This window comes from Macrobrachium rosenbergii, chromosome 48 (assembly GCF_040412425.1).
Source record: "Macrobrachium rosenbergii isolate ZJJX-2024 chromosome 48, ASM4041242v1, whole genome shotgun sequence".
Classification (NCBI taxonomy): domain Eukaryota; kingdom Metazoa; phylum Arthropoda; class Malacostraca; order Decapoda; family Palaemonidae; genus Macrobrachium; species Macrobrachium rosenbergii.
In genome coordinates, this window is record NC_089788.1 from 49,474,548 (window position 1) to 49,489,962 (window position 15,415).

The following is a 15,415-nucleotide window of genomic DNA, read 5'->3' on the forward strand; positions in this document are numbered from 1 at the left end:
TAGTTTTTCCATAAAAACCCATACATCACTTATATGCTCACATATGAGGTTACCCTGTCCCTAGAACAGTCTTTTATCTGCTTGGTAGAAAAATAGTAGCCTTATGATGCTAGTGCCACCTATACCCTCAGGTACCCATCTATCATCTTCATTTTTTTTTAAATTCTGGAAATGTGGCTGTAAGACCAGAGGGGGTGAGAAGTATGAACTCACTACACAACCGATGGGTATTTTGTTATAAAACAAGGATTGTTTCATCATGACCCCATCAATTATATATTTGACAAAATTATAGTTTATGAATTTAGGTGTGAGGGCTGAGTTACTGAATATTCCCAGAATTTTGGGAAATACAGGCAGTCCCTGGTTATTGGAGGGGGTTCCGTTCCTGATGGTGAGATGATAACCGAAAATTGCCAATAACCCAAAATCCGCAATAACAGCGCTTATCGGTGCTGATAACTGGATATCAGCACCACTGTTAAGTGGGGATTGGCGCCGATAACTAGAGATTGGCGCGAAAATCCAGTTATCATCATCGCTAGACAAGCGTCATAAAACCAGATCCCCAATAAACAGGGACTGCTTTTACCTGTAAGATCCAGAAGAGCAGATTGAGGACTGTTGAGGGTCAGGACCAAGACTAATAGTTAATAAGACTGTTTAAATGCAAGGACAAAACATTTTGAGCATTAAACAAGGTACTGAAAAAAACACTGAAAAACTCACTGGAAAATTTCTACAAATACAAAAAAACATAAATTTCAAGATATGTTGCTACTTTGTCCCAGCTTAGTCCTAATTTGGGTCACTGTTTTTAACGACCCTTCACCAGGTGCTTCTATCTTATGACCTCCCATCATATAGTCCTTTGTCTCTCTTATCTTCTTGAATGCAGTCTCTCCATCTTCTCTTATGTCTTCCTCTTGGGTTCCTAGCAATTCCATTTCCATGATCTCTCCTGCAGCAAGTTGCTCATCATCTACCATCCTCATCAGGTGCCCAAACCATCTCAATCTTGATTCTTGGGCTTTCTTTGACACTTCAATGACTTTTGCTGATCACCTGATGTATTCATTTCTTATTGCATCTCTTCTCGTCACTCTACCCATCCATCTGACCATCCTCAATTCTTCCATGTCTAAATTTTTTTCTTATATTTTCTTCAGTGGTGGTGCTCTTAGCCCATACAACATACCAGGTTTCACCATTGCTTTAGGTACTTTGCCCTTAGGCATAACATGGGCTCTCTTGTCACTTGATATCCTACTCTAATTATTCTATTATGCACAATTTTGATGGTTAACCTCTTTATCCTTATCACCCACTGCATCTAGTATCAAGCTCAGGTACATCAACACTATTGACATTCACTTATCCCAGCTTAATTGTGACTTGCTGGTCATCATCCATTCCATTTATCACATATTCAATCTTTCTTCAATATCTCCATCCATCCCTCTGTTCTCTAACATATATCTCCACCCATCTAGCTTTCTCACTAGTTTCTGCAATCAAAAAAATATCACCAGCAAAGAACATACATAAATGGGGCTTCTCCCTTACATACTCAGTCATTACATCCAGCAAGATTCTGAACAAGATGGGGCTCAGCACTATCCCAGGTGTGATCATACCTTGACTTGGAAGATGCTGGTCATTCCTACCATAATTTTTATGCTGGTTACATTTCTATATATATTTCACTAATTACTCTTACCTATTTTTCTGGTCTCTCAAACTACTCCACACATCCAGTCTAGGTACTCTATCTCTATCACATGACTTTCTAGGTTGATAAAGACTGTATGAACCCCCTCCTTCTCTCTGGCATAAGGAGAATTTTCCATCACTTGTACTAATACCTTTCATATAGCCTAGTTAGAGTTCCAATATTGACCTCCTGTCTAATTCTTAGGTCTATAATTCTTTCAAATATTTTTATGTTAAGGGCATTTAATTTAATTCCTGTATAATTTACAAAACTTTGCATGTCTCCTCTCTTTTCAAAGATAGGCATAGTGTGCTCTCTCTCCATTCTTCTGGTATAAAATTCTTTTCCAAACCTTTTTTTACTAGCTCCAACAGTATATCTATTCCCTCCTCACCCAGTGTCTTCCTTACCTAAACAGGTATGACATTTGTCCTTGGAGCTTTGCCACTCTTCATCTTTCTCAGAGCTTCTTTACTTCTCTCATTATCTCATTAACCATTGCAAACCTTGGCCTCCATCCTCCCTTATGGATCTCTCATTTTCTTCCTTTATTACTTTGCAAAATATGTCTTCCATCTCTTTATAATGTCCAACTTTTTCTGTCTGCTCCCTTGATTTGTTTTTTGTGGATTACATCTTTTGTGCTTTTTTTCTTGCTTTGGCAAGCCTGAAAGTCTTTCCTTTGCCTTCCTTCATTTCTACATCCTGATACACCTGATCATATGCTTTACCCACTGCTTTTGCTATTAATCATTTGGCTTCCTTATTCCTTTCCTTGTAGATACCTGTTCCCCTCTGACTGAGTCTCTTCCCATTTCTTCTTCACTTCCTTCTTTCCTGTAGTTGCTTACTATATTTAAAAAAAGGAAGCAAAAATGAAATGGGGAGAGAAACCATTAGGAAAGGATAATTTAATTTATATTTTTAATTACCAACAGCTAACTTCACTATGTTGGCCAATAGTACTCCAAGATTGCACCGGCAACTGTAAAGTGCCTGCTAAGGTGTAGAAATCCCATTTTTATCCCTTACTAAATGAAAAGAAGTGAAGAGGGTGGAAAAGACTGACAGACTCACAAATGAAAAAGAGATAATAGTTAGGGTACAGTTATACTGGAAAACAACAATCCTACAGTGCGGAAACAAGCCGAAGAATTCTGAGCAGAACCGTTTGGATGTTAAATTGGTGGTCTAGTTAGATCATAAAAAATAATAATAATAACAATGATCAGAACTGCTAACTGCACTACAAACTCACAAAAAATGAAGAAAATGACTGATGGGTACCTCAGGGTTTACATGGTTTATGCATTATAACATCCTTAATCTGTCTGTTAGACATAAGGCAGCTGTGTCTGGGGACATTTGCCACATATGTGAGCATGTAAGTGACTGACAGGGTGTGAAGAAGCAGTCATTAATAATAATAATAATTATAATAATAATAATAATAATGACGACGACAATGATGACATTTTCCCTATGTACATATGCCTCAAATATGGATATCCCATGTTCTCATATTAAGTAACCAAGTATTGCAACAATTTACACAAGTTCAACATAAACAAAACAAAATATTGAGCTATATGGCTGCGCTAAGGAACATTGAAATAATGCAAAACTACACAATTTAAAAACACACTCACAAAAATTTGCACAAGGCTTTAGCTTTCAATTATAAACTGATGTAAACAGCTTCATACCCAAAATACCTATGTAACAATATTCTCAGGCATCACACAAAGGAAAGTATGTAAGGAGCCTGACAGTAGGTAAGCAAACACTCATTCACCTGTTGGTTACGAAGGGTGAAAGGACAGAAATCGAAGAAAAAATGAAATTTTTATAATAAAATAAGGTTTTATATATGCTTACCAAGTAACTACATAGCTATAGTTTCTAACTTTAAACGGCAGCTTAAGAATTCAAAATTCACGGTAGCGCTCTCATGTTTTGGGGCAGGTAAGTGCCCCACCCACTTTCGGGGAAAAAGTTAAGTATACCTTCGTTTAACCAGACCACTGAGCTGATTAACAGCTCTCCTAGGGCTGGCCCGAAGGATTAGATTTATTTTATGTGGCTAAGAACCAACTGGTTACCTAGCAATGGGACCTACAGCTTATTGTGGAATCTGAACCACATTAAACTGAGAAATGAATTTCTACCACCAAGAATTGGTACAACGCAACTAAAGAGCTCAGTTCGTTTATGCCCTATGTCCATGTGTGGGGAGGAGGGACGGGCTCCGTTTATGTAATTACTTGGTAAGTATATATAAAACCTTATTTTAATATAAAATTGTTATTTTTATATATGACACTTACCAAGTAATTACATAGCTGAATCCCACACTGAGAGGAGGTGGGAAGAATGGACATGTACTACTCAAAAACATTATCAAGGAATGCATTTGAAATAGAAAAAGGCTTGCATTGTGGTGATGCTTGATGTAGCCTTACCTGGGGAGAGAACAAGACCAGGAAGATACTGCCTCTTGGTTGTTGCTCATCTCCACCTGTAGGGACATGAACGGTAGTGTCAGGATTGCCCCTACTTCAGTCAGAGCTTTGTGGTCAGGGAGTAGTTCTATGAATTGACAAAGCTTAAACAAAACAAATGCTCTTGCCCTGGGCGACACATAGACGTCGACTAACACGCGACCATAAAACTGTATTACCTGTACATCATTTAAAAAATGTACAGTATTACCCATCCATTAAAAACGTAGATCGGAGGGCACTCCAGGTACTAAGTACCCCTGGCTTCCCAAAAACTCAACAACTTTAATCAAGGCTAGGAGACAGAGAAAATAGGAGGATCACTCCTACCCCTCATTCCCTAGTGCCATGCCAGCTGCAAAGAACGGACCCAGCGTATTGTAGTCCTCAAACACAGTTTCGACGTCCCGTAAATAATAGTTGGTGAAGACCGAGCGACACCTCCAATAAGTCGATTGGATTATGGTAGCTAGAGAGAGGTTGCATTTAAAAGCCAACGAAGTGGCTACTGCCCGTACCTCGTGCTTTTACCTTTAACAACGGTAAATTATTCTCCTGAATTCCCAAGTGAGACTCTACAGTAATGTCTCTCAAAAAGAAAGAGATTATTTCCTCTCAAAAAGAAAGATAGCATTCTTGGAGAGAGGATGTAAAGAGTTCTTAACAGAACACCAGAGGTTACGAGAATCCCCTCTGATATTCTTGGTTCTCTCGATGTACAATCTTAATGCTCTCACTGGGTGCAATACTCTCTCTTGTTCCAAAGGTCCCACTAGTTCTGCAAGACTCTGGATAGAAAAAGAAAAAGGCCAAGGGTTAGACGGGTTCTCGTTTTTGGCTAAGAAGTCTAAAATATATGAGCAAATAGCTGTCTCTTGTAAAAAACCAACTTCTTTGTCCAAGGCTTACAAGTCACTGATTCTTTTCATTGTGGCTAAAACGATTAAGAAAAGTGTCTTTCTAGACAGATCCCTACAGGAGGACGCCTGCATAGGTTCAAAAGGAGGGCCTGACAACCAGTGCAGGACTACATCTAGGTTCCAAGACACTGGCTGTGAGACTTCCGTTTCCTAGTGTCAAAAGACTTGGCTAAGTCTGAAATGTCCGGGTCTGAAGAGATGTTCACACCTCTATGCTTAAACACTGAGTTAAGCATGGATATGTAACCCTTTATCGTAGATGTCAAAAGGCCTCTCGAAGATCTTAGGTAAAGTAAAAATTTGGCTAGTTGGACTACAGAGGTAGAAGAAGGGGAGATGTTATGTTCTTTACACCATCTCCTAAAAACTGCCCACTTAGCCTGGTAGAGCCTTGAAGTAGACTCGTGTCTACATTTTGCGATAGCATTCGCAACTTCTCTTGAAAATCCTTTTGCTCTGATCAGCTTCCTGACAGTTTGAAGCCTGTCAGAGTGAGAGTGGACAAACCTTGATGATATCTGTTGAAGTGAGCTTGTCTTAGAAGATCTTTCGTCTGTGGGAGGAGCTGTGGAAAGTCCGACAGAAGTTCTAGAAGGTCTGGAAACCACTCCTTTTGAGACCAAGAAGGAACTACTAGGATCATCGATGCATGATAAGACGTCTTGAATTTGTTGATCATGTCTCTTACTAGACTGAACACAGGGAAGGCATACATTTCCAGATGTGACCAATCCTGAAGCATTTCATCCATTGCCCATGCCTGAGGGCCTGGCACCGGAGAGCAATACAGGGGGAGGCAATGGTTCTTGGACATTGCAAACAAGTCTATCCACGGTGTTCCCCACCGTTTCCACAGGTCGGTGCACACCTGTAGATTCAGTGACCATTCTGTGGGTAGAACCTGCTTGCAATGGCTCAGTTCGTCTGCTAATATGTTTAACTTGCCCTAAACATAGTGGGTAAGAATCTGTGTATTGTTGTCGTGCACCTAAAGAAGGAGATCCCTGGCTAACTCGCACAGCGACAGAGAGTGAGTGCCTCCTTGGTTTCGAATATAATCCAGAGCTGTCGTGTTGTCGGAATGAACTGCAATCACTGAGTTTCGAGTTACTGCAGCAAAATGTTGAAGCACCAGATAAATCGCCTTCAACTCCTTCAGATTCATGTGCAGTTTCCTCTCTTGAACCACTTCCCTGACACTTCTAATCATCCTAGTGTCGCTCCCCAACCTAGGTCCGATGCGTCAGAGAACAATGAGAGGTTTGGGTTCAGATGAGAAGGGGACTTCCCTGAGTGGAACCTTCCCTCTACGAGCCACCACTGAAGATCTTCATTTATTTCCTGTGTGATGGGGAATATGAAGGAATCTGGAAGAATCTTCCTGTTCCAACTAGCCTTCAGAAAGAACTGCAAAGGCCTTGCATGCAGTCTCCCCAAAGGAACGAACATCTCTATGGGAGAGAGTCCCCAGAAGGCTCATTCAGTCGTTGGCCAAGCAGGTTTGAAGACTCGGAAAATGACGGACTTTTTGGGTGCATGACAGCATTCTCTTCTCTGACAGAAAAAACCGAAAAGCCTGAGAGTCTATCTTCATCCCTAAATAGACTATCATCTGGGACTTTTCCTGGTGATTAAAATGCCCAACTCCTGGGTTAATTGTAGGGTTTTGAGAAGGTCCTCCGTGCACTTCTTCAGGGATGATGATCGTAAGAGCCAGTCTTCAAGATATGGACAAACTTTCACGCCCATTAGATGAAGCCAGTGAGATAGAGGAGCAAGAACCCTGGTGAAGACTTGAGGGGCTGTTGACAACTCAAAGCATAGAGCCCAAAATTGGAAAACTTTGTCCTAAAAGACGAATCTCGGGAATTTCCTGCAATCCCAGTGTATTGAGATATGAAAGTAAGTGTCTCTCATGTCTATCGAGACCATCCAATCTTCTTGAGAAATTGCAGCGAGAACTGAGCTGTTCGTCTGCATCCTCAACTTTGTGGTTTGGACAAAGATGTTCAGAGCGCTTACATCCAGAACCAGCCTCCAACCCCCGGAGGTTTTGGGGACTACAAAGAGGCGGTTGTAAAAACCCTCCAATGACAAGTCTTCTACCTCCTCTATAGCTCTCTTGTGGAGAACAGCTGTGACTTCCTTTGAGAGGGCTGAAAACCTCTCGGAGCCTACCAAGTACGCCTTTAAGGCGATGGGCACAGGTGACAAAGGTGGGGTCTCGTTGAAGGGGATTGCATATCCTTCCTTGAGAACCTGTAGTACCCATGGTTCTACTGATCTGGCCTCCCATTGTCTCCAGAAGTGTAGGAGTCTGGCACCCACAAGTAAATGGAGGACTGAAGTCTCACTTGCTAGAGACAGGTCTAGATGAGGACTTCTTGCTGATAGGGGCGGACTGATCTGGGATTCGTGCATGTGTACGAGGAAGCTCTGCCTCTGTTACCTCGAAAGGGCCGTGGCTGGAGAGGCGAGAAAGAACGAGGATTAAATGAAACCGCAGGTGTTCGGTTCGATTCCTTCATTCTCTTGGACGACTGCGCTAGCAAGTCATGAGTGGCCTTTTTTTGCCATTCCGTAGCTACCTGCTCTAAAGTCGTTCAAGGAAAAAGGCTGGTACTGTCCAGAGGAGCAAAAAGAAGAGCAGATCTCTGGGACCATGTTACTGCTTTAGTGGTGAAAGAACACCATATGTCTCTTTCCTTCAGCATGCACAGTGAAAAAAGGGCAGCTAACTCCTGCGCCCCATCTCGAACTGCCTTGTCCGTACACGACAGGACTCCGAGCCAGTCCGCTGCAAAGTTCTCTTGGAGGGAAGAACAATCCTCAATTTTCTTGGTTAGTGCGCCCACCATCCAGTCAAGGAAACTGAAGATCTCGAATACTTTAAAACTATCCTTAACTAGAGGGTCAAGCTCAGAAGATGAAAACATAATTTTCGCTGCATTGAAGGCCGAACGACGAGCAGGTCAATCAGACAGGAGAAATCCCCTTGAGAGGAGGCAGAAACTCCCAGGGAAGGAGCTTCCCCGGTTGCATAGAATACATACCTCCTTTTGGAAAGCCGAAAAGGAGGAGAACAAAACACAGCTTTGCCCAACTCCCTCTTCTCAGACAGCCAAGAGTCGATCCCCGACAACGCTTTCTTGGAAGAGATAGAGAGGGCCATCTTCGGGAGTCTAGTGGTACTCGAGGATTGACGTAAGAAGAACGATGATCCCAGGGAAGAAGGAGGTGCAATGGAGAAATATGTCGGGAAGCAGAACAGAAAATGGTTCACTAATGAGGTGTAGGCTGATGAAGGTTGTTCTAGTTCAGGTTCCTCCTCTGCTGAAGATACAGTGGAAAGCACCAAATCCTGCTGTGGTTCTTCTGGTTTCGAAGCAAAGGGTTTCTTCAACAGCTGCAAGATGTGTCTAAATGTTGGTGAATGGGATGCAAAGAAGAGTCTTGGGGTGCTGATGTATTTACAGCCTTCGAGCGAAACAGGTTGACCTGCAGCAATAGGGACGCCTCAGACTTGTATTCCAATGCTGGAGAGCTGGGAGCCAACGGGATGTCTGAAGCTATGGCATGAACTGAACCGGCAGCAGGCTTATGAGCTACTGGGAGCTCAAATCCAACGAGAGAGGGAGATCCCAAAGCGCACTTATGAGCCAATTGGTGCTTGGGAGCCAATGGGAGCCCTCTGTCGTCCCAATAACTGCAAGAGGGCTCTTGATCCTTATAGATCTTGCGAGGTACCGCTGGATGTGCGTCTGCACTGTGCCTCTTCAAAGGCCTAGAAGACTCCTGAAAACGTCGACCGTGTCCTTGGGTTCCGAATCCAAATCACTGGAAGATAAGGTGTGATCCAATTGGACACCTTTCCAGCGTTTGGTGCTGAAACCTAGGAAATAGCAACAGGTTCGGCTGAGGAGGCACCTACTTGTGGGCAAACCCCACTGACCTCCCTTGGACTTGCAGTTTGCCTCCTCCCAGGTGCAGGGGAGTTTGGCAGGGACCCCAGTCTAGGAGCATCGGTGGGATGAGTAGCCACCCCCTCCACAACACTAACCCGGATGCAGGCACTAGCACTTGCACCAACACTTGCACATGATCTTCATTTGCTTTGTCCAAAAGACCTCTTAGAGAAGCTCCTATCTGAGCAACAGTGCTTACTAAAGTGTTGAATTTCTTATCCATCCCAGCTTCGAGACTGGCGATGGCACTAGGTTCAGAGGGAAGATGGCCAGGTAACGGAGTTGTAGGAAGAGCAAGAGAAGTAGGAATCGGGGAACGAGAAGTCAAAGGTGTAGAAAAAGCCGGTTTAGGGGTAGAGGACACAGAAGCTCTAGCCTCGGCTCTAGCAGCCGCTTTCCTAGGCCTAGCTTTTTCTAATTTATCCAAATGATTGGTCAACACTCCATTTACTTATGTCCCAATCCTTACATTCCTCACAAGTCAAATCGGGGGAACATACTTGTCCACGGCAGTGAAAAGTGTTCGTCATATTTAAATGAAGTCAACCTTGGGTTACAGCCTTTGCTGCAAAACCGGTTACTGTTCACACTCGTGTCTGACATAATAGTAAAAAAAATTGAAAAATGGCTAAGCTAAACTAAGCTAAGCTATGAAAATATAGCTCGGAGGCTACCAAGTGAAAGAATACTTTGCCAAACCCTACAACAGACAACCAAACCATCTGGTGAAACTACTCCTGAATTAACAAAACACAGCTGCTGAACAACCAATGTTCGGTCATCAACGACAGAAATAAACTGAGCTCTTGAGCTATGTTGAACCTATTCTTCCCCAAAAGTGGGTGGGGCACTTATCTGCACCAAAACAAAAGAGCACTACCACGAATTTTCAATTCTTAAGCTGCCATTTAAAGTTGGAAACAATAGCAATGTAATTACTTGGTAAGTGTCATATATAAAACAACTGTTTTGGTCAAAAATAATTTATTCATAATTTAAACTTCCTGTTAAAAGCACATGCCCTTGCCTTACATATACTGCTCAACACTTGAAGAAAATTATTATTAGAATTAAGATTTGCAAAATTAGTTTGAGTCACAATGAGTATCATGGTTGTCCAAATAGAATTTGTTCTTAAATGTGAGCTGGAAATGAGGGTGGATTACTTGAGGGAAGAGACTAAAAGAAATAGACATAAAGGAAAAGACAGAAGCCATCATGCTGAGAGCTGAAGGAATGTCACAGTCCACAGCATGAGGTACATATTCTGCGGCATTCAGGATTTACGTACCAATTCAGGATAAACCAAGCTCCAAATTTACCATACATTTCCACCATATCTTATAAACTTTTTTTGTCAAAATTAATCTAAAAACATTAGATTAAAGTTATTACCATTACTTTAAAGTTCTTCATCAGCTCGTGCTTAAACTTAAAGTTTCCCATCATCAGTAACTTTACCAATAGAACTTTGGAGCATAAAAGAAACAAGCTACGAGACACACGCCTACTGCAACTGGTCAGCTATATTACCAACAACCACCAATACCACATATTTTGTCTACTTTACCCCAAAAAATAGTCACAAAACATAAGTCTCCTAATAACATAAAATTGGGTTCTTACAGTTTTATGTGAGCTTTGTCTGCTAGTTGACGCTGCAACTCTCTGTTCTCATCTGTGTCCTTCAACACGTAATCTTCAGCAACACAGCGATCCCAAGATGCATTCCAACCCTGGGAAAATAAACATGTACTTTATATAAACTAGAAATTTTACAAATCAGTTCCTGTACATACTTCCATAAACTTTTAAAAGTTCAAAACTGTGACTTTCTATTTAATGATTTAAACAAAGACATTATTAATCAAAATGTTCATTGTGATAAAATATACAAAATTTCTCTTATTTTCTCAAATAAAAGAAAAATATTTCCTAAAAATAATTTTTTTAAATTTACAAACCAGTGTCTATATGTTAACCTTATTGTGTTTTCATGCACTACAAACACTCCACACACACAGGTAAGTGAGAGATTAAAAAGTATTTTTATAGTGTTATTTTGATAAAATCGTGAAAATTATCATATGTTGCATACATGATAAAAAGGAATTTGCTTTTTTGTGAATAATATGATGTATTTTACAGTAAATGAAAAACGTGTAAGCCTACCAAACTAATTGTGTAAGAGACAAAAAGGAGGTGGCTTTTTTTGTTTTCAAGTGTAATTTACGGAGTTCATTTTGTACTGTCTATTTTAATAGTTCCGACACCAAATACAGTAATACCCCGAACCTGCGCGATTCGAGTTGCGCGAATTCACAGACATGCAAACTTTTCATTGGAACCTAACTAATTATCATACACCAGTTTTTCACAAACACAAAACATTTGTGAATACTGAGGACCCCTGCAAAAGTGTTTTATGATTAGTTTTTTATGTAATTTATATGTTTTCAAGCTTTAATGTGTAAATTAACCCTTAAACGCCGAGCCTCTATTTACAAAAGCGTCTGCTGTATGCCAGCGCGGTTTGAGAGTTAGCGCCGAAGCGGAAAGAAACTTTTTTTTTTTAAAAATCACAGCACGCTTAGTTTTGAAGATTAAGAGTTCATTTTTGGCTCCTTTTTTGTTATTGCCTGAACTTTAGTATGCAACCATCAGAAATGAAAAAAAATATCATTATCATATATAAATATTGGAATATATGACAGCGCAAAGAAAAAATTTCATATATAATTGTATAAAAATCACGCTGTGAGCAAAACAGTTAAAGCTAATGAGTTATTTTTTTTTCGTGGTATTGTACACTAAATTGTGATGATTTTGGTATATAACAAATTGTAAAACGATCAAAGCAACACAGAGAAAATATTATCACAAAATCATGCATGAATTCGTAATGCACAGAAGTAAAAAAAAGTTTTTCAAAAATTCACCATAAATCGAAATATTGTGCTAGAGACTTCTCGTTTGTTGCAAAAGGAAGGTACATGATTGAATATTACTAGAATGTAAGAGTTTTAGCTTACAATTGCATTTTTCGACCATTTCGGTCGAGTCAAAGTTGACCGAAGTTTGAATTTTGGCACTTATCGTGATTTATATGAAAATATTTCAAACTGATAAAAGCTACAACCAATAGAGTTATTTTTTGCTGTATTCTACATGAAATTGCACACATTTTCATGTATAACACTTTATGTAACGCCTAGTAGAAAATGGTGTAAAAATTACAAGGTGACTAAAGAAATTCTGAGATTTTCAGCAGAGTTAGCGCATGTGGAGGTAAGGAAAAAGTTTTTTTCAAAAACTCACCATAAATCGAAATATTGCACTAGACTTCCCGTTTGTTGCAAAATGAAGGTAAATGATTGAATGTTACTAGAATGTAAGAGTTTTAGCTTAAAATTGCATTTTTCGACCATTTCGGTCGAGTCAAAGTTGGCCGAAGGTTGAAATTTTGGCACTTATCGTGATTTATATGAAAATATTTCAAAACTGATAAAAGCTACACCATTAATTATTATTTTTTTGTATTCTACACGAAGTTGCGCACATTTTCCTGTAAAAAACTTTATGTAACACCTAGTAGAAAACGGTGCAAAAATTACGACAAGGTGACTAAAGAAATTCTGAGATTTTCAGCAGAGCTAGCGTGCGCAGAGGGAAGGAAAAAAAGTTTTTTTCAAAAATTCACCATAAATCGAAATATTGTGCTAGAGACTTCCCGTTTGTTGCAAAATGAAGGTAAATGATTGAATATCACTAGAATGTTAGATTTTTTGCTTACCAAAAAATACCCAAATATATATATATATATATATATATATAAAACGATGTAAACTATTTACATCAAAAACCTAAATTATATATATATATATATATATATATATATATTTCTGATGAATATATTTGATATATAACGTATAACCGCATATAATATATATATATATATATATATATATATATATATATATATATATATATATATATATATATATATATATATATATATATATATATATATATATATTCATACATACACACAAACATATATATATATATATATATATTTTTTTTTGGTACGAATACATAACTAAAAGGAATGCAGGTGAAAAACTTTTTTTTTGCATAAAATGAAATAATATACAAAACACCAATAAATACAATATATAAAAACTTGTAATAAATATAAAATTAAATATAAAATCAATGCAGATTACTCACTCGTACTCCTGACTCTTCATTCTATTCTTGTTTTCTCCCTCCTCCATTGAAGAGTTTTGCATTTTTTTCCTCTCCACATGACGAGGTACAGGTGGAGGAGGGAGACGCGCGCCCTTACTGCAGATGGGCCGCCCTTCGGCGGTCCGCTGCGCCCTCCAGTGTCCCTCAGGTAGGCGCACTCCAATATATGACCGCAGTGTGGTATTTGCGGTCACACTCCCCGATCCTGCAAAGTGCTACCTTGCAGGTGCGACAGACGAAACGGGTGTCTCTTCTTCTGCCATTCAAATGGCACACCCGGCACCGTTTCTGCTTATGCCCTTCTAGGGGCTCCAGTGTGTGATCCCCTGCCTGCAGCCGACACACAGGGTCCACTACCCGATGGGACATTGGAATGTGAGGAAGGGCGGCATCATCAATGACGGCGGCATCAGCAGGGGCGGCACCATCAAGGGCGGCGTCGGCAGGAGCAGGACGACCGAGGTTGGCCATCCTAGCGACATCTGCTCTATCCTCTCGGGGCAGATCTGGAGCTCAGGGCAGGGGGGCGGTGTTGGAAGGCCACTCCTCAGGATTAAAGTTTGAGGGTATTCCCGGCCACCTCGAGAAACTGGATGTGGGACAACCTCCGGGTGTCCGAATTGTACCCACTGTAGAGGATGTAGGCATTCTGGAGGGCCAACTGAAGGAGGTATTTGAGGAGCTTCTGTGTCCACCTCCTGGTTCTCCTGGTGAAAGGATAATACTGGATGAGTTGATCAAAGAGATCAACTCCTCCCATGTGCCTATTGTAGTGCCCAATAACAGTAGGCCATTAGACACGAAACTCCTCATACGTAACTCGGCCCTGCCGACGTGTCTTCTTCCACTGAACAATCTCTTCTTGATGGGCTCATGACTGGTCGCAATCATGGGCACAAGTCGGACCCCCTTCCAACAGATGACGAAGACATCTCCCTTCCGCTGCCACTCTGTCTCTCTTCTTGCCAGATGTTGCAGCTGGCTAGCGAACCTCTTGAGGACATTCGGGGCCCCACGCACCAACCGAAGGGTACCACTGACGTGCACACCTGCTTCATACAGTTCCTGGGCCAGGGCTACCGAGTTATAATAATTATCCATAAACAGGTGGTATCCCTGGTTACGGAAACGATCCACACGACTGAAGACAGTGTCACGCAGTGTGGAGAAGACCCCGGAATACACAGAGAAGTCCACGACGTATCCAGTGTTGGATTCCGTAATAAAAAATAACTTCACACCATATTTCTTTGGCTCCTTGGGGTTGTACACTTTTATGCTTAGACGCCCTTCGTATGGCATCATCCCCTCATCCAAAGAAAGGTTCTTGGAAGGAACCACGAGAAACTAGCACCGTTCACGAATGTAGTCCAACACTGGGCGGACTAAGATGAGGCGGTCTGGGTTATTCCAGGGTATGGCCCTTCGGTTGAAGGCATTGAAATACCTGTCCAATGCCAGAAAACTATCATGGGGCATAATGCCGGGCACATTGGGTGTACTTAAAAAAATTTCGCCTCCAATATTGCCTGACGTCGGCAGCAGGCATCATTCCAAAGAAAATGTGGAGCCCCAAAAAATGCGCCATGTCCGTGAGGTTGCAGGCCCGCCAGCGATACGACAACGTCGTCTGCAGTTCCTCACGGCAGTACCGAGTGTAATCCGCCGTCTCTGCAATGAGGTGTTCCAGCAATTCCCGCGTAAGGAAGAGCTGAATGAACCCCAGTGCAGTGAGAGGCACAGGGACGGTCAGTCCAGGTGCTGCTGTGAATGGGTGCATGTTAGGTGGGGTGGGGTCCTCCAACCATCTCTCATCACTTTCGGACGAATGGCCTTCACCTAAGCTGGCGCGACATTGCGACCTTCTACGGGCCCGTGCGCGGGCACGACTTCGCACTCCCACCCTCCCCACTGGCCCATCTCCTTCACTTTCACCATCACTTTCTGTCTCGTCCCCACCAGCCACAATCGGTGCCGCCTCCTCCTCCTGAGACTCTCCCTCATAAGCACTGAAACCACTGAACTCCAATTCACTTTCATGCTCTGGCTCTCGTATGGACATTG

At 41.4% G+C, this 15,415-nt stretch overlaps 1 protein-coding gene across 11 annotated transcripts in view; it reads right to left on the reverse strand.

Moving 5' to 3' along the window:
• The window catches only part of msl-3 (male-specific lethal 3), a 110,336-nt gene that overhangs the window by 77,328 nt on the left and 17,593 nt on the right, over nucleotides 1-15,415 (reverse strand). For all 11 annotated transcript variants that reach the window (XM_067091708.1, XM_067091703.1, XM_067091702.1 and 8 more), the window contains one exon: nucleotides 10,727-10,836. In XM_067091708.1, coding sequence (XP_066947809.1) covers nucleotides 10,727-10,836 — 110 coding nt within the window. The remainder of the gene's footprint in view (nucleotides 1-10,726; nucleotides 10,837-15,415) is intronic.